Below are 20,000 nucleotides of genomic sequence, written 5' to 3' on the forward strand. Positions count from 1 at the left end.
TTAAACAATGTCTTGTGAAAGGTAAGATTTCTTGAATATATTGAGGTATATTTCGTAACATGGACGCGTTGCTGCAGCTTATGATGATAATGATAGTGATGATGGTGACGGTGATGATGAGGAAGATATGTAATGCTGCCAGGCACTTCCAATGTTTTGACATCCCTATTTCGACATTGTCATGACATTGTAACAACACATTGCATTTGTTGAGCGCTTTTTTGGTAAAAGCGTGGTATTTTCAAATATTATAGTCGAGGTCCAATTATATGACACACACACACACACACACACACACACACACACACACACACAACACGCGAGCATACACGCACAGAAAAAAAGAAAGAAAGAAAAAAGAGAGAATAACGTCAAACGCTATAATGAGTATGAGTATGAGAACGTGGAGAGGACGATGACGATGGCTAATATGGTGGTCGTAGTGTTGTTGTTGTTGATGATGATGATGATGATGATGATGATGATGATGATGATGATGATGAAGATGATGATGATGATATCATGATATAAATGCCCCCCCCCCCCCCCCTCATACTTACAAGCACCCCCAGCAATAAACTTCACAACCATCCACCAGTTGAAGATCATTGTACCGTGATGGTATACGTGGAGGAAAGTCACCTGATTGGATTTCTTACGAAGAATGAAGAAAATCTGAAGGAAAAAGCAAATGTTTGTGACCTGGGATAGCAGTCTCTTCCATCGGTGTTGCCTCCTACTTATCAATAAACACTATATGGCCTGCCGTTTAACTCACTCAATCCTAGAGATTTTTGCTATTTTTCAAAATATGAAAAAAATGTATTTAAAATGAGCATGTACACAGATAGTTTTATTCAACTACCGTTAACATGCAGAAACTAGAAACATTAGCTTTGATACTACGCCTATAATTTGTCTCAGAAAAATGTAATAAATAGGCATGGGGTAAAAGTATCCCGGGTAAACTACGGATATAGTCGGTGTTAGGGTTGAGTGAGTTAAATACGGGTAGCCTAAAGTTCTCGTTGGATTCTAACATGCTCTCGGGAGATGCCAAAAAGAATAAAAATAAATTAATTAATTTAAAAAGCGCGAGAATCCGAGCGTGCCGAAATCCGATACTCTTGGCAGGTAACTAATACATTCGGTCACCCAGCTCATATTGCAGAGCATGCTGGAATTCGGCCTGCTCGAATCCAATGAGTCATGATACTGTACGAAGGGTTGCCCTCAGATGGACCCCACAGGGAACAAGGAGGCGAGTGAGATCCTTTGAGAACTGTAGAAGGACCCTGGAGCGTGAGATGAAAAGTGGATGTGGAGAGATATGTTAAAGATCGCAGCGAATCTTGATGGTTGGAGATCGACTGTGTCGGTCTTTTGTGCAACTGAAGCACCAAGAAGATTTTTTAATGGAGCTTTTATATAGCGCAATATCCACTAAATGTGCTCAAAGCGCTTTACAAGGGGTCCCTGGCCCACAGCAACACATAACATGTAGGACGAGACATGACGCCTGTAGGCGAATTTACATTTTTTTCGGACAGGGACAACGCTGGATAAGTAAGTAAGAACCCAACGAGTACTGTAGTAGGTCTAGTTGGGTTAAACCCGACGTTAACGCTAAAATTGAAAAATAAACTCTAAATTATAGATAGATAGAATTTGAACTTGATTAAGATGTTTCAATTAAGCTAGTGGAAATAAAAATGAAATATGTGACAGATCGAGTCTATCTTGTGTTATGTTGAGTGGGACAAGAAGGAGAAAATTGAGTCAAAATGATCAGAGGTTCCGAAGTGCTGATTTATTTAAATTTAAAGATTAATTCAGGAAAGTGAATGGATCAGGCGTTTATGTTGATGATAACAATATGAAGTGAGTAGAAAAATGAAGTTCCAAAGGACAATAGAAAATAAATACTGTTGCGATAGTCTAACCCACGACCCGACTGTTACGGCACCTCAGCCTTGTTACGAGAGGGACACTCTACAATCGACCCATCCACCACTCATTTGTTGGTTATATTATTTAAGTTTATTAAGTTGGTGAGAGCATTTATGTTCCCCTAGATTAACTGAAAGATGATAAGTAAATCATGGTTGAAGTAACTAATTCAATCTCTTTTAAAAAGCCCAATGGGCGAATAAGAAAAGTAAGCGCAGTCCTTTGCAATGCCATCCAAGTGACCCTAGCCCTCATACCATTCAATAATACAGAGGGCAACAGTTGCTTTTATTTGGTCACGCCCTTGTCTCAAAACAGCTTCGAGATTGTAGAAGGACAGTTAAAACCATAAAAAGTTTATATTTATTCAATTGTATTGTATCCTGTAAAGCATTTTAAGCACAATAGTGGATATTGCGCTACATAAAACTTAAATTGTTTTTGTTTAAAAAAAAAACAACAACAATTAGTATTATTAAATCCCAAATTTAGCAATTCACTTAGTCTCGATATCGTTATCCTTGTTATTATAACTTTACATTAGAAAAGTCAATTAATAAAACATGCCCACCGCAGTTTATAACGAATGTCAATAAAATACGTTTATTGTGGTTTCACTGATTATAATGGTTACCCACCTTCTTCTTCTCCTTCTTCTTCTTCTTCTTCTTCTTCTTCTTCTTCTTTATCGTCTTCTTCTTCTTCATCTACTACTACTACTACTACTACTACTACTACTACTACTACTACTACTACTACTACTACTACTACTACTACTACTACTACTACTACTACTACTACTGCATTGATATACTTAAGTATTTTTTTATCACACTTCGTCCTGTACTTAGGAAGGGTAAGGCACTTACCGTGTCAGCGACCTCTATATATTTGGAGAAATAGTACACCCAACACACTTTGGCCATCTGATTTTTCAAAACGAGAGGGGATGATAAAAAACAAAGCATAATCATTTCTATGTTTCCGGATTCTAGTTAAAGAAATCACAATGAAAATGATGCCTACGCAATAAATTTTTGTTTAAAACAGCCCTCAACAGACGAAAAACAAAACAAAACAAAACAAAAACAAACAACACCAACATGACAATAATCAAACAAACAGACAACCCCCCCCCCCCAAAAAAAAAATCCACCAAAAAACAACAAAACAAACAATATATTATATATAAATATCGATAACATCGGTACACCACAAGGAGACAGCTTGAGCCCTGTTTTATTTATCATTTACCTAGAAAATACTTAAATAAAAAGATGGGCGTAAATCTGTACCTTCGGCCCAATTACATTTTGAAGTCGAACTCTCCATGGAAATTGGATATGCAGATGACTGACTTTATTGGCCTCAAACAAGTCAATGTAAAAGACATCCAAAAAGCTTTACAAAAACACTCTTCACTGTTGCACGCTTTATGGCTACACTCAGCTGGAGGGTCCACTCCAGCCTTTTATATCATCCATCCACGTTCTATGTAGTTTGTCTTTTGGTCTCCTGCCTTCAGTTTTGCTCAACGTTGACGCTAATAAGTTCGCCGATATTATTTTGATCGAAATGCCATATTTTGCATCTCTCTCTCTCTCTCTCTCTCTCTCTCTCTCTCTCTCTCTCTCTCTCTCTCTCTCTCTCTCTCTCTCTCTCTCTCTCTCTTCCCTCTCTCCCTTTCTCTCAACCCTGCTGGCATTGTGAACAGATAGAGGAGAAATTTTCGAAAGACCAGCGTTATATCCTGGTAATAAGCCAGGTGTTTATACCTAGTAAGCTATTATATAAGTGTTTTAAATAACAAAACAAATTTGAAATAAAAAAATTAAAATACGGTAAGGCAGTGTTTTATCTAGTAAGTTAATAGTGTTAACAAACAATTTGAAAAAATTAAGCTAGCGTAGCAATGTGTGCTGTAGTCTACAGGCTGGCACGCCAGATTGTATCCCGCCAAGTATGCACTCATGAAAAACTGGCAAATAGAATGTTACATTGGTATAGATAGAATGCGCTTGGCTAAGAAGCTCATAACATTGCCATCCGGAAGTATAACGGACCAACACACAAAGCTATGTGTAACCATGAACTTTTATAGTCTAGATAATACAGTTAAGGGAGAATTACTCATAAACGTGGATGGCAAAAAACAATAACAAAGGCTCGTGTGACGTCAACTTCATTCTATCTATATAGATAAAAAGGTATTGACGCCATTCGGCTCTTTGTTATTGTTTTAGTCAGCCTTTTTATGAATTGTTCTCACTATATAGTATTGATCTGTCTATAAGCGTTAAGGTTATACATTGTTTTGTGTCTCGGCACGTAATATCCGACTGGCGGATGTTATGAGTTTGCTAAACGCATAGCATAAATATTATTGGATCTCTATCCAACTGTTCTAAAGGCTGCGAAGAATTGTGTACAATAAATTAAGTGTGTCGAATCAAATAGGAAGAACGTCTCATTTTTTAAACTGCTGGTAGTACACATTTCAAGGAGTATAATTTCAAAACACAACACTGAATATCTCAAAACAGGTTGTTTTTTTTCAAATTGGAAACAATTTCGCTTTAAAAGTTGAATTCATAAAATTGATTAGGTTTGTAAACAACAATGACTGCAAAGAATTTAATAGATCAAAATCCAGGTGCACATAAAATAAAAAAGTACCCGTCGATCAAAATAAATACTATAAAATAAAAATGTGAGTTTACTATAATGGACACATTTTGGGAAATATTTTGCATCAACCCGGTTTAAATAAAAGCAAGGTTAGTAAAAGTGAGAAATCCTCCCCCCCCCCCCCTTTTTTTTTTTTTTTCACAAATTGCAAGTGAACGGGACATCGATAGTAAAATCTGTGTAGTTCGCTATGTTTCATGAATTCTATGAATAAGAGTCATCGGAATTCAGGGCATAATTGGGAATTTTTTACTTGAATTCAACGCTTAGCAAAGTGCATTATTTTTTCTTCTGACGACATCCAGCTGAATTGACTTGCGTTCCTGATTTATATTGCCAAAATGGTGTTACTTTTAGAAAAATATAATGTGCGTAACTCTGATCTTTACCCCAAAGTCTACAGAATTGATTTGAATTAAATTTATGATCACCCAACTGCAGCTGTTATATCTATTTCCATTCAATACCAACATGATCATAATCATCACTACATGATCATAACAACAACAATAAATAACCAAAACTACCGCAACAATGACGACGATGACGACAACAACAACAAGAACAACTACTACTAAAAATAATGCTGAAAACATATAATATAGCGCCATAACTCCAAGACAACAGCTCTAAGCACTTAAATTACAATTAAACATTGGCTGAAACATACTCATTCACACACACACACACACACACACACACACACACACACACACATGCACACAACACAACAGAAACCAGACGCCTATCTTGCTTCTCATATCATCTATTAAAATCGAAATAGATATGTTTTAAGCGAACGTATAAAGACAGACAGAGATTCTTTTTCACCAAAGCTAAGTGGCAAGGCGTTCCAAACAGAGGGTCCGAAATGAGAAAAGGATCTCATTCCAGCATTTTTGCGTATTTGAGAGGAACTAGTTTGGTGGAATCACTGGCCTATAGTAAGGGGCGGGGTTTTGAATATATTTCAATTAGTTCTGAAAAGTAGGAAGGGGCAGTACTTTCAAGACAACGATACACTAAAACACAAACTTTCAATTTAATCCTTTTCTCAACAGGCAGTCAGTGCAGGTTATGAAGCAGAGGTCTGGCAGAATCACAACTACGCTTCATGGATACTAGTCTGGCAGCGCTGTTCTGTGTCGAAAGACGTCTCAGATTATATTGCGAAACGCCAAGCAACAGAGCATTACAATAATTCAATGTCGATAGCACGAGGGACACACCCAGGTGTTTGGTCAAATCCTTAGATATGAATCGTCTAATGGAAGCAATCTTTTTTAGTTGGAAGAAGATTGATCTAACCAAATTTTCAACCTGATGGTCTATCGATAGTCCAGAGTTTAAGAATGTGCCGAGGTTTTTCACTTTGTCAACAATTTGAATTGAAGCATTACCCGAGCTTCAAATCTGTTTCACTTTTCCACTTCCTGTTCCCCACATACAGCACCTCCGTCTTTTCATCATTCAGTTTCAGTCTGTTCTCATTCATCCATTTTTTAACACTTTGGATACAATTTTTACTAATGTAAATTTCTCGTGTTGGAGAAGTACAACCGAAACTTCTAATGCTTTTAGACAGGGCCTACGTACAGAACAAAAAGAACAGGTCCAGTACTGAACCCTGGGGAACCCCACAGTCAAGAATAATTTCTTCAGATCTCTATTCATCCACCATAATAATCTGTTTACGATTAAACAAATTTATGACCTAAACCAATCAAACGCTGCACCAGACACGGCACCAGTAACTTCATTACGTTTGAGGATATTATTGTGATCGATAGTGTCAAAAGCGACGATAGATCAATAGGTCAAGCAGATTTAGCAAAGAACACGAACCATTGCCTATAACATAGAGAAGATCATTAACAACCCTCGAATGATGTTGCTTATAAGCCGACTGAATTTTTTCTTCAAGAAAATTCTTTTTAAAATGAGACAGTAATTGTTTCAAAACAAGCTTTTAGAGAGAAAGGGAAGATTAGAGACAGGACGATAGTTTTTTTAAGTTCTCTTTATCAGGATCAGTTTGTTTTTTCAAAAGGGGTTTAACATGAGCAACTTTTTAAAATGTCTGGTACAGCACCTGACTGTAACGAATCGTTTACAGTACATGTAAATGGTGTTAAAATTACATCAATGCATTTTTTTAATAGCATGGCAGTATTTACGGGGTCCTGATCACAACTTTTAGTTGGAGACGACATAATGCAGTCAATAAGTCTCAGCTTCAACCGCTATTTATACTACTACTACTACATACTTTACTTACACTACTACTACTACTACTACTACTACTACTGCTAGGTGGTCTTGTGGTATGACACTCGCTTTCGGATCGGAAGGTCCTGGGTTCGAGCCTCGCTCGGCGCATAGTTGAGTCCTTGGAAAGAGCGCTTTATTCACATTCTCTCGCCGTACTCAGGTGTAAAATTAAAAATTACTACCTGTCCGTTAACAGCGTTGTCTCTGTCTGAAAAATGGTAATATCACCTAACAGGCGTCATGTCTCGTTCTACATATTACGTGTTGCTGTTGGTCATGGACACCTTGTACAGCGATTTGAGGGCATTGAGTGGATATTGCGCTATATAAAAGCTCAAGCTTTTTTTTTTACTACTACTACTACTACTACTACTACTACTACTACTACTACTACTACTACTACTACTACTACTACTACTACTATTACTACTACTACTACTACTACTACTACTACTACTACTACTACTACTACTACTACTACTACCACACAATCATTTTGAATAAAAGCCTTACCTCGTAAGTCATATAGGATGATAATCCAACCAAAAGAAAGTTGTACCCAGTCAGCCAATGGCCCAGTAATATGGGCTTTCGATTGGCCATTATCTTTGGTCCCACCAATACAATTATAAAATACGCTAACATATATATCACAGGAATTACTGGGGAATCGGTTAGTGGCCACTCACTTACACGAGAATCTGGAGAATATAATAATAATAATAATAATAATAATAACAATAATAATAATAATAATAATAACAACAACAAACTAATAATAATAATAATAATAATAATAATAATAATAATAATAATAATAATAATAATAATAATAATGATGATATGAATGATATGATATGATGATAATAATAATAATAATATAATAATAATAATATATAATATAATAATAATAATAATAATAATAATAATAATAATAATAATAATAATAATAATAAATAGCAACCATTATTTGTAACAACTTACTAAAGGTCTCAAATCTGAACCCCCTTGGGCTTGATATAACATTGTTTCGAAGGAAAATATTTTGCATTGGTTTGAGATTAAATCCATTACAATGAGCCCATAACAAGTTGGGTTGTCAATCCAACACATAACCATGTCGACCGTTCATGATTAGTAAGAAACCTTTAACCAGTTAATTGCCGAAGCCTGAAAAAACACGTACTTGGACAGAAAACGCATCCTTCAAAAATAGATCGATTTAACTGACCCTCATATTGACAAGCTGTCAGACCTGGGACCTCGCGAGTGTTCTTGCCAAATTTTTAAATACATGTTGTTTTTTTTTGTTGTTGTTTTTTTTTTTTTTTTTTTTTTTAGTACGACAATTAACTAGTTAAAATCAGCAGGTAATTAGATAAACTGAAGAAGAAAAGTATAACATCTTCATATAATTGACATGTATTGAATTCAAACGAACAGGTACTTATTAACAAGTGTGATATCCCAAAATTGTTAAAGCCTCATTGTTCTTAAGGAAATACTCTCAAACCAAGGGGCCCATATTTGCAGGTCTGATAACCGAACGCAATTATGGGCTTGATTTAACATAGTTGTAATGGACAATATTGTGCGTCGGTTTTAGAGAAAGTGAGCAAATGAGCCCATAACAATTTGCCTCATCAGACCTGCAAATAAGAGTACGTTGTCTCAAACCAACGCAAAATAGTATCCATTACAAGACAAGGTCAAAACAAGACTGCAATTGCGATCGGTTATCCGATTTGAAAATCAGTGCACATGGGTTAAAATCGTTATCACCTAAAGGCACATATGAATACAAATAGTACACGTTGTCTTAAGCACGATCTAAATTATGACAACCGATGAAAATGATATTGTGTCAGAATGAACGAGACGAAAAAAAATGAGTTTGAATCAAATGGTTAGAATAAAGAATTTTTTCTTCTGTTGTTTAACCAATTAACTCCCGCACTCTGAAAATATGCACATAAGGCCCTCAGTCTTTGAATGCGCCAAAGCGGTTATCCATTTGGGGCGGTGCTAATGAGGAAAGTCGTTTGAGCTTAGTGAATCATTGAGTCACGCAATAAATGTTCACATCCTGTTCTAAATATTAACTCTTGATCGCACTACGATTATGAATCCGTTTGGGATTCCAAACGTAAGAAATATGTTTGACTAAAATTATTAACTTGTTCTTGTGACCAATTTTTAAAAAATATTTTTTTGTAGACTTCATTTGATTAACCTAACACAAATGTATCAGAGGGAAAAATCTCAAAATACTATTAGTTATTTGTTCTGAAAATATGGCATTGCAAATAAAAATAACTTTTTTTGTTTTTTGCTTTTTTTTTGTTTGTTTTGTTTTGCCTTTTTTTTTTTTTTTTTGGGGGGGGGGGGGGGGGGGGGGGGGGGGGGCTTATAGAGGGTAATAATTTATTATTATTTTTTTTTTCTTTTTTTCATTTTTTTTTCTTCTGGTTTTTGAATAGTGCTTACCTTTACTGTAAAGTCACCCGTAGTATATAACACACGCCATTATGAACGCGGACTAGCGCTTAGTAATTTACTAGTCTAGTAAATGACTTACTAGTCTTAAGCCTAAGCGAAGCAAGTGACTTTTAAAAAATCGGATTTCATGAACGTTTTTTAGTCTCTGGTTAGCTAGTCACTTGCCCAGAAGTGAGTGTTGTAAGGACAGTGACTAAATCGGCTATTTTGTGCCAGTAACATCACGTTCTCTGGTACACGATGGCAGGTAAGATACCAGCCTTCATACTTTCAACGCAAAAGACTTCTAAAGAGGAAATTAGCAACACATCCGGTATAGATAATATTTCATCCCGTTTCATATTTAAAGTTACTTTTGCCATGACATTGACTCTCGACTGATAGACTACAATTATGTCCATGGCCGACTGTCAATTCTATATTTAGGCCAATGAAAGTTTAATTGAAACTCAAACAAATTGAACAGAAAAACAAACAGACGAAAACGACAAACAGACGAAAACGACAAAAAGTGTATTCTCATGAATCACATTATTTTAGTCAGTTATAATGCCAGTAGAATAACTTTTGTCCCCACTATACTTTCTCGTAACTTGCGAGCCGATTCGACTCGTGTATTTTTGTTGTTGTTGTTGTTTTTGTGTTTTTTTTTTTGTTTAAAAATTTTTTTACTCACAAAAAAAATGTGTAATTTCGACGATCTGCAATTATGTTACAGTTTTTTCCAATGTCAATAGCGGCAGGACACGTTTTGCCTCTTTCATTCACAACTGACGCATTTTCCTTCCGAATCGAATCCGATTTTTCAAGTCCTTTACTAAAGTTAGAGATAGCCCCGAGACTTAGCGCTTGGCCACGTTCATGGAAACGGGCCCTGGTGTCACTTACCTGCAAAACTCATGACGTAATCATAATTTATCTTGATGTAAGCAGCAGGATCGGAGGTGAATGAATGGTTTGGAGAAATCATCTTGTAGAGATTGGATGTAAAGCTGGAATTGACGATTCCGTATGGTTGGGAATTATCAGCAAGTTTATTCCGAAATATTTATAGAAATCATCTCAATGAAGCGGTAAAACACAGGACGTCGTACTTCAGACAATTGGTGGTAAGATTAAAGCATAAACAGATAACATCAGATTCCTATGATTCATTAAAGTGACATTACACAAGTAAATCCACCCACTCTCAACATGAATGACTGGGGTTTATAAAGCATCCAGTAGATTCCCTGGAGACAGATGTCGGTGATATATAATCACGTCATTGGACTGAAAAGGAATAAAAAGAATAATGTTCATCATATCTTTTTCGGTGCATGCATTATTCTTTAGTATGAGTTCAAACCACATGAGTAAAATGTGAATATTGTATGAGGTGTTATTCTAAAAATCATCTCGCCTCCCTTAAGACATTCTCAGGAAAATAAGCACTCTCTGCCAACGTATTTCAGACGAAATATGCAAAAGCATGAGCCATTTTCCGTAGACCAGTTACCGATTCAGCTGAAGTATTCTGTGCTTCTCATCAATAGATAGAATGCGCTTGGCCGAGGAGTTCACAACATTGCCATCCGGAAGTAAAACGGACCAACACACAAACTCTGTGTAACCATGAACTTTTATAGTCTGGTTAATACAGTGTAGTGAGAACAACTCACAAACGCGGATGGCAAAAACAATAACAAAGGCCTGAGTGACGTCATCTGCATACTATCTATAGACACCTAGATAACCACGCCTCTCGGACAATCGACATAAAGTAAACAAGGGCAGTGATTTGTAAACATAGCAAACTACACAGGTTTTACTATCGTGGCTACTGTCTAAGTTAAATACCCACTGTTCTACAGTGTGATCACTAGAAGCAACACAAAAACAAAACAAAAATAAAACAAAAAAAACGATTATAATCTAATCGAGTAAACAGTGTGATAACTAGTCACCCGTCTGGGGGTATAAAAACAATAACAATGATCAGAGAGAGAGGTCGGTTTCATTTACTTCATTGTTTATAAACAGCCAACCATGATTAATCAAAAATCTACTAGATAATTAGACTACGAGGCCAGAACCAAAGAAGCCTTATCGTAATTCATTTTCGTTTTAAAAAATACAGGAGACCTTTTAAGCATTTGAGATATTTAATAAAGTACTATATTATTTATTTATTTTTAATTATTTTTATTTTAAAGGTTTTACGGCGCTTTCAAGACATTAAGGTCATATCAGCGCCAGTAAAAAGGAAGGAAATGGAATAGAAACAAGGATAGCATCTTCTACACTGCGCTTACTTAGGTAGGCAAATTGATAAGGGTCTAAAAGAGGTCTAACATGGTTATTGATTCTTAACAAAATAAGTTTTTCAAAACATTTCATGACAATTGATGTGAGAGCGACAGGTCTCAGGTCATTCATTGATTTTCCTTTTTTTTTTTTGGGGACAGAAATAATTTCTGAAGTTTTCCAAATACTAGGGACGAAAGAACACGAAAAAGACATAATAGAAATATAAGAATAAATATAACATAATTGTTCTGCACAGGTTTTCAAAATTTTACCTTCTATACCGTCCGGTCCAGCCGCCTTCCTTTCTTTCAGTCTATGAAACATATACTTTGTCTTACATTCACTAAAATCATCCTCGCATCATTCATACAGTCTAACAGTAATTTTTTAGTCTGTTCAATTTCGTATTCATTACTGGTGGAATCAAACGGGCGTAAAATTTGTTCTGATCAATTAAATCGATATTCCTTACATTTAATAATTTCTTCTCTGATTTCTCTTTCTTTTTTATTTAGTTCATCTTTGGTACCATGTGTAAATATATACTTTTTCTCATTTAAAAGGGATTTCAGTTCTTTTGCTATCCATGGTTTTGCTATTTGGATAATATTTGACTTCTTTTCTTTCACACACCTGTTGCTCACAAAACTTTATATAGATACACACAATCATTAAGTTCATTCACACCTTCACAAACGTCAAAAAAAAAAATTCCAATCAGTACACTCGAAGCAGCCACGCAACTCCTCACACACAAGTGATTCAAGACCTGAACACACTTCACCACAAGGTTAAAACGTTTGATGACAGGGCGATATATAGGTAGTATCAGATGAGTCACTCAGCTTTGTATTGTTTTGCCATCCGGTTTGTGAGTTGTTCTCACAAACTGTATAGATAGAATGCGCTTGGCAAGAGTTCACACATCGCCATCGAAGTATCACGGACAACACTCAAACTCTGTGTAACAGAACTTTTATAGTCTGGTTAATACAGTTTAGTGAGAACAACTCACAAACGCGGATGGCAAAAACAATAACAAAGGTCTGAGTGACGTCATCGCATACTATCTATTAACCAGACTATAAAGTTCATGGTTACACAGAGTTTGTGTGTTGGTCCGTTATACTTCCGATGGCAATGTTGTGAACTCCTTGGCCAAGCGCATTCTATCTATAGGTAATGATAACAAGTTGTGGTCCGTTGAACCGAGTGGAGCTCTAGGAAAACATTTAATAGAACTTGTCAACATTACAGAAAATAGGTCGAAGATCGATTTGTCACGAGTAAAGCCCTGAACAAACTGTGAGAGACCAGGAATTATTATATTATTGCAATTATTAAAATCGCCAGTCACAATAAAAACGCTGCCATATAGATATTATGCGCTTGGCTAAGAAGTTCACAAAATTGCCATCCGGAAGTATAACGTAACAACAAACAAAATTCTGTGTAACCATGTACTTTTATAGTCTGGATGATACAGTTAAGTGAGAATTACTCGTAATCGTGGATGGCAAAAAAAAAAACACAAAAAAAAAAAAAAAACAACAACAAAGACCTCAGTGACATCATCTTCGTTCTATCTATACATGGAGAGAGAGAGAGAGAGAGAGAGAGAGAGAGAGAGAGAGAGAGAGAGAGAGAGAGAGAGGGGGGGGGGTAAGGTATTTATGACAACTCACCATCTATTCGTCATATTGAAAACATGCGTTTATCTAAAATATCATTATCTACATATCTTGAGTGCCAAACTCGAGAAAGGTCCATCGGATTGATAGTTCCCAGTTTTGAAAACACAATCACCAAAAGCAAAAAGGGCCAAAACAACGGTATCCGGAGATACTCTTCCGAGGTCAAATGAAATTAAGACACACTATTACTTGGTCGATGCAAACCATTCATATATTCAAATTGCATGCCATTAATATTCATAAGTAACCTTTTAGTCGGGGAGACCCCTCTAAAACCACTCCCCCACTGTGTCATAAGCAATGAAAATAATATGATGTATCACGATAATTGAGAATTAAAGGGGGCGAAATATGTTTGCTGAAAAAATCAATTTGTAATACATAAATGACAGGACGTTGAGAAAAGAAATCACAAATAGAGTGAAAATGGATGGAGACATTGCGTCGTTACTATGTCATAACAGTAACACGAATGTTGGACCAAACTGCTAATACTGGTTACCCTTCCCAATAATATGTTTTGGGTCTGTACTCTTTCGATAAAGATAAATAGATGTTTCTGTAGTTGTGCACACTATTTTGAGTGCGTAAATAAACGATTTAAATATAGAAGGATATTAAACCACCACAGCTTTGGAGTTTGGAACCAAAGTAATTAATTACGTGGTTAAAACTGTCATGCACTGTTATAGTTTTAGTTGTTTTTGTTTTTTTTTTGTTTTTTTTTTTTTCATTTCTCTTGACCTCTTTCTTTCCTCCTCCTCCTTCTATTAGTTTTACCCGTACTACTACTACTACTACTACTACTACTACTACTACTACTACTACTACTACTACTACTACTACTACTACTACTACTACTACTACTACTACTACTACTACTACTACTACTACTACTACTACTACTACTACTATGCATCTCAGTTCACAGCATCATCTTCCTCCACGCCCAGTTCTTTCATATCATCCTTTACCTTATCCCACCATCTAGTCTTTGGGCGTCCCTTCTTACTCTTTCCTGCGAATTGTAAGTCCAATACTTTCCTTCCCACGTACTCCCTCTCTCGTCTCTTTACATGTCCGAACCATTTTAATCTATCTTATCTTATCTTTATTGATACATTCATCACTTCAGTCAACCTTCGAATTTGTTCATTTTTCACTTTACCTTTTCTTGTCCAACCAAGTGACCATCTCAACATCCTCATTTCTGCCAGATCAACTTCTTTATCTAGTTTCTTTGTTGTAGCTGCTGTCTCTAGTCCATAGAACATAGCTGGTCTTACAACTGTTGTATATATTTTCCCTTCAGCCTTGCGGAAATGTGTTTGTCACACATAACTCCAGTTACCTTCCTCCAATTATTCCAGCATGCCTGTATCCTCTTCTTAACCTCCATCTCATTGCTCCCATCTCCTTGAACAGTTGTTCCTAAGTATTTGAATTGGTTTGTCTCTGGCACATCCTCTTCTCCTATCTTTATTGGTTGTTCTGCCCTCTGTTGTCCGTTGCACAAATAGTCTGTCTTCAATCTGCTTACCCTTAATCTCCTCCTTTCCAACACCCGTCTCCAACTCTACAGTTCCTTTTCCGCCTCAGATTTCGGTTTTCATTCATTCATAGTTGTGGCTTGAGTATTACTGCCAGGATGCCCGTCCTGAGCAAACATCCCCATTTATCCGGGCTTGTGACCGGCCTCACAAGGTGCTGGGTTGCACCCCATAAAGGGCTGGGTTGCCAATATAACTCATACAAGAATAAAAATAACAACAATAATAATGCTAAAAATAATAATAATAATAATAATAATAATAATAATAATAATAATAATAATAATAATAATAATAATAATGGTAATAATAGTAATAATGATAAAAACAACAACAACAACAACATTAATAATAATAATAATAATAATAATAATATTAATAATAATAATAATAATAATAATAATAATAATAATAATAATAATAATAATAATAATAATGATAATAATAATAATAATAATAATAATAATAATAATAAAAATAATGTAAAATCATCTAAAAATGCAATTAATAGATTAATTATTTAATAGGTTGAATTATAAATTAATAATTATATAAAATCGTAAGACATAAAAAATAATAAATAAAAGAAGTCCTTGGTACAACTCAAATAATTTCCATTTTTTAATGAATCAACATAAAATACGACATGACGATAATAATTTTTTACACTGTACTATGAGCTTTGTTTACATAAGATTTATATAATCATGAAATATTCTTAGCAACGGCGATAGTCAAAAATTAATCGAATGAATAGAAAATCCAACCTCAAAGCACCACGTATCTATTCAAATGCCTCAATGTGTGCAGAGCTAAATAATAATGATAATAACAATAATAATGATAATAACAATAATAATAATAATAATAATAATAATAATAATAATAATAATAATAATAATAATAATAATAATAACAATAATAATGATAATAACAATAACAATGATAATAATAATAATAATAATAATAATAATAATACTACTACTAATAATAATAATAATAATAATAATATTGATAATAATAATAATGTATAATCATCTAAAGATTTAATTAATAGATTAATTATTTAATAGGTTGAATTCTACAATAAATAAAATCGTGAGACATAAAAAAATAATAAATAAAAGAAGTCCTTGGTACAACCAAGGAATTTACCCATGGGTACAACTCAAATAATTCACATTTTTTATGAATCAACATAAAATACGACATGACGATAATAATTTTTTACACTGTACTATGAGCTTTGTTTACATAAGATTTATAAAATCATGAAATATTCTTAGCAACGGCGATAGTCAAAAATTTATCGAATGAATAGAAAATCCAACCTCAAAGAACCACGTATCTATTCAAATGCCTCAATGTGTGCAAAGCTAAATAATAATGATAATAACAATAATAATGATAATAACAATAATAATAATAATAATAATAATAATAATAATAATAATAATAACAATAATAATGATAATAACAATAACAATGATAATAATAATAATAATAATAATAATAATAATAATAATAATAATGATAATAATAATAATGTATAATCATCTAAAGATTTAATTACTAGATTAATTATTTAATAGGTTGAATTCTACAATAAATAAAATCGTGAGACATAAAAAATAATAAATAAAAGAAGTCCTTGGTACAACCAAGGAATTTACCCATGGGTACAACTCAAATAATTCACATTTTAAATGAATCAACATAAAATACGATATGACGATAATGATTTTTTACACTGTACCATGAGCTTTGTTTACATAAGAATTATATAATCATGAAATATTCTTACCAACGGCGATAGTCAAAAATTAATAGAATGAATAGAAAATCCAACCTCAAGGCACCACGTATCTACTCAAAAGGCAATATCATAACTTGCTACAAGTTAACCTGCTGTGTGTGCCAGGACTGAGATTCTTATTTAGAGCATCATGGGGCTCTGCTCGGTGAATGATTTGTGTAATATTCTCATTGATTATTAATATCCATTTAAGCAAAAATATTATCATTAAAATCTGTCCTAGTGCGGAAGGGGTGTAACAATACGTTAAACGAATATGTCTGTAACTTCCATGTTCGTTTCTATTGCCCTTGATAAATGACGGCAGTGTTCGCAAAATTCCACTATTCTAGAACTTTAATCAGCGATAGAAATGTGTTAAATAAGATGGAAAGGGGGTGGGCTATTTATATTGGAATTTCCCCTAGTAAACGAGGATAAAGATCACCCAGACCAAAGCATTTTGGTACACCTAGTATTACTAACAATCACTTTATTTTCCGAAACAGAATGACCATGATATAATTCCTATCTTCTTTATTGTCAGCGAATGGGATATAAGCGTGGTCCTTATGTACAAAAGCAATACTAGATATTATTGCTGTATTGCTTCTGTTATTGTTGTTGTTGTTGTTGTTGTTGTTATTATTATTATTATTATTATTATTATTATTATTATTATTATTATTATTATTATTATTATTATTATTGAAGGTATTACAGTTGTTGTATTTTTGTGGGTTATTAATGCTATATTCCATTTACCTTTTTTTTCACTTTCATGTATGTTGTCATCAAATTGTATGAATTATTGCCGAAAGCCTAGATTAAATAAACTTTGAAATTTTGTTAGACAGGAGAGATACACGAGTGTTAACGAAAAGCAGCATAATATACTAAAATATTTATGATGAAAAGCAGTATCTGATAAAATATAGGGCGGCACAAAGTAACTTCGCTCAATAGACCGACCGCCATTTAAATAGTTTATCAGATGGTAATTTTAAACTTTAAACAGATAGAGCTACATGCACGTCGGCTAGAGTAGTCATAAGTTCGATATGCCCACGATATCACAATGCACCTGACTGCCTTCAGAGACCGTGAAAGTAAAGACAGATTTCCATGAGTAGTGCAAGATAGAAACGGAGAGGGAACTCATGTTCTCTTATTGGAACAAAGTTTTGCAACAAAGTGTGGCCACGAAGACCTAGCAAATATCTTTTATCATACCTTTCCTCCAGTGTCATCTCAAAAGATCGACTGGAAAGGGCTCGCCATTCCTCCCGGTCTCGTATCAGTCTCTAGGAATGGCCTATATTATGTCAATTTGCTAATTCTTAGCAATTGACTAAACGGCTTTGTAGTAAGCTAAGAGTAGTACATTGCTAAATCTAATCAAACTATTTACGAAGTCATAAGGCTCAAAGGCACTAAAAACAGGGCAATTAAAACCATAGATAAACGCTGTAAAATATAATATTTATTATTCATTATCATTTTTGCTCCATTAAATCCATGACCTCTTAATTCAATCAGTTTAGAGGAAATAAGCCTTGAAAATATCAAAACAAATGGATATTCTAATCCCCGGGCTGTTCGGATTGTTTTTAAAAAAATATGCTTCAACGTGAATTAATCGTCAAATAATATGATGGACGAGAGGCAGTATATTTCACGAATTTGACACAGTTTTGTTGACACTGACATAAATACATATTATATTGAAACAACAGCGGCTATTAGTTCCGCAAAAGCCCATTTACTGGATTAAAAAAAAAACCCAGTGAATAGCTAAATGTGTGAAAATAGCTATTTATAAGTCAGAGACATTTGTCCATCCATTCAAAATAAATGGTTCAGTTACCCATCCTGGGAAACCCCTCAGGCACTCGCGTGACACGCAAAAACTACAATACAACATCTCATTATTGTTCAGCAAATTGTTGGACGAGCTGCATACATTTATTTCATTGCGTATAACAAGTTAAACAGTTAACTTCCGTACTATGGAAGGACACATATTTAAAAATTTGGCCAGAGAAACGTGTCCTTCAAATATCGTTCGATTTAACTAATCCTCATCTTGGCAAAAACTCTCAAACTTTGGACAGTGAAAGGTCTCAGGTTTGAGAGTTTTTGCCAAGATAAAGATCATTTAAATCGATCGATATTTGAAGGACGAGTTTTCTGGCCAATTTTTTAAATACGTGCCTTTTTAGAGTACTGAAGTTAACGGGTTAATATCATTCATCAACCCCCTAACCCCTGCTAAACCCAATCCAACAATGAGATCTACCTAACATTACTTTAGCAAACAACAGTAAGACTTCGGGTTGCTATTTACAGGCAGGTATAAATAATGAATATTTTAATAATACTGTCGTTATTAAATTTGTGACCTACCGCCTCAAAGCGGTTATGTTGGGATGTTGTAGATGATGGACATTGATTTTACCACGACTAATATGAAACTTGGGATTAATTTCTGTTCACCGTGGTGGAAAATGAATACATGGCTCAACATTTGTTTTTCCTACCATTTAAATTCTAAATTCAGTTTATGGGTCCGATTCATTTCCAATAATACCGTTTTGAGACGGAGGTTATATTAAATGTCCGTATATAACACCTAAACACGCTCTGTTCTTCAAGAGGTAGAGATTTGGCGTTTAGTATTAATAATAATAATAATAATAATAATAATAATAATAATAATAATAATAATAATAATAATAATAATAATAATAATATGTTTGTTTTTAAGAGTTTACGGCGCTTGCAACACATTAAGGTCATATCAGCGCCAGTAAAAAGGAAGAAAATGGGGTAGTAAAAAGTTCTAGAATTACAATTAAAGCATTCAAGAAAAAGGCAGACAAAGGAGAATTGGTCCAAATAGGGAACAGATGTAGATTCCAAGAGCACACTATCAGTGTACTTAGTTTAAGATCACCTAAAAGTCTCATCCAGACACAAGCACAGGTCCCCACTAAGAGTAACGCACTCAAATGTTTACAAATAAATAGTACACAAACAAAACATAATACAGTGCACAACAGAGAGATGATTTACAAGGCAAAAAATATCAACTCCCAAAACTAACTATATATTTAACTGTTTCCCTCCCAGCCAGGGCCAGGACAAAACCAAGTAATCTCATTCCAAGACAAAGACAGAAAGCATGTTGGAAAATAGACATAGGGGGATAGAAGACACAGTATGCACCTCCCTGCCCACTATGGGAGGTCAGGAACCCCACCC

At 34.5% G+C, this 20,000-nt stretch overlaps 2 protein-coding genes across 2 annotated transcripts in view; both read right to left on the reverse strand.

Moving 5' to 3' along the window:
* The window catches only part of LOC144970133 (very long chain fatty acid elongase 7-like), a 4,224-nt gene extending 1,300 nt beyond the window's left edge, over window positions 1-2,924 (reverse strand). The window contains exons 1-2 of the mRNA XM_078909428.1: window positions 2,820-2,924; window positions 561-675 (exon numbers count right to left, since the gene is read on the reverse strand). Of these exons, the coding sequence (XP_078765554.1) occupies window positions 561-675; window positions 2,820-2,924 (220 nt within the window). The remainder of the gene's footprint in view (window positions 1-560; window positions 676-2,819) is intronic.
* Window positions 2,925-3,808: 884 nt separating this feature from the next.
* LOC144970172 (very long chain fatty acid elongase 1-like) lies at window positions 3,809-13,610 on the reverse strand. Its single transcript, XM_078909572.1, has 4 exons — window positions 13,383-13,610; window positions 10,297-10,680; window positions 7,423-7,610; window positions 3,809-3,928 (listed from the first exon to the last, which is right to left on the reverse strand). The coding sequence occupies exons 2-4, from the start codon at window positions 10,376-10,378 to the stop codon at window positions 3,809-3,811; spliced, it is 390 nt and encodes a 129-aa protein (XP_078765698.1). The 5' UTR covers window positions 10,379-10,680; window positions 13,383-13,610.
* Window positions 13,611-20,000: the final 6,390 nt, after the last annotated feature.

The sequence above is a fragment of the Berghia stephanieae genome, chromosome 1 (assembly GCF_034508935.2).
Source record: "Berghia stephanieae isolate SIO BIC M18660-M18661 chromosome 1, UCSD_Bste_1.3, whole genome shotgun sequence".
NCBI classification, from domain to species: Eukaryota; Metazoa; Mollusca; class Gastropoda; order Nudibranchia; family Aeolidiidae; genus Berghia; species Berghia stephanieae.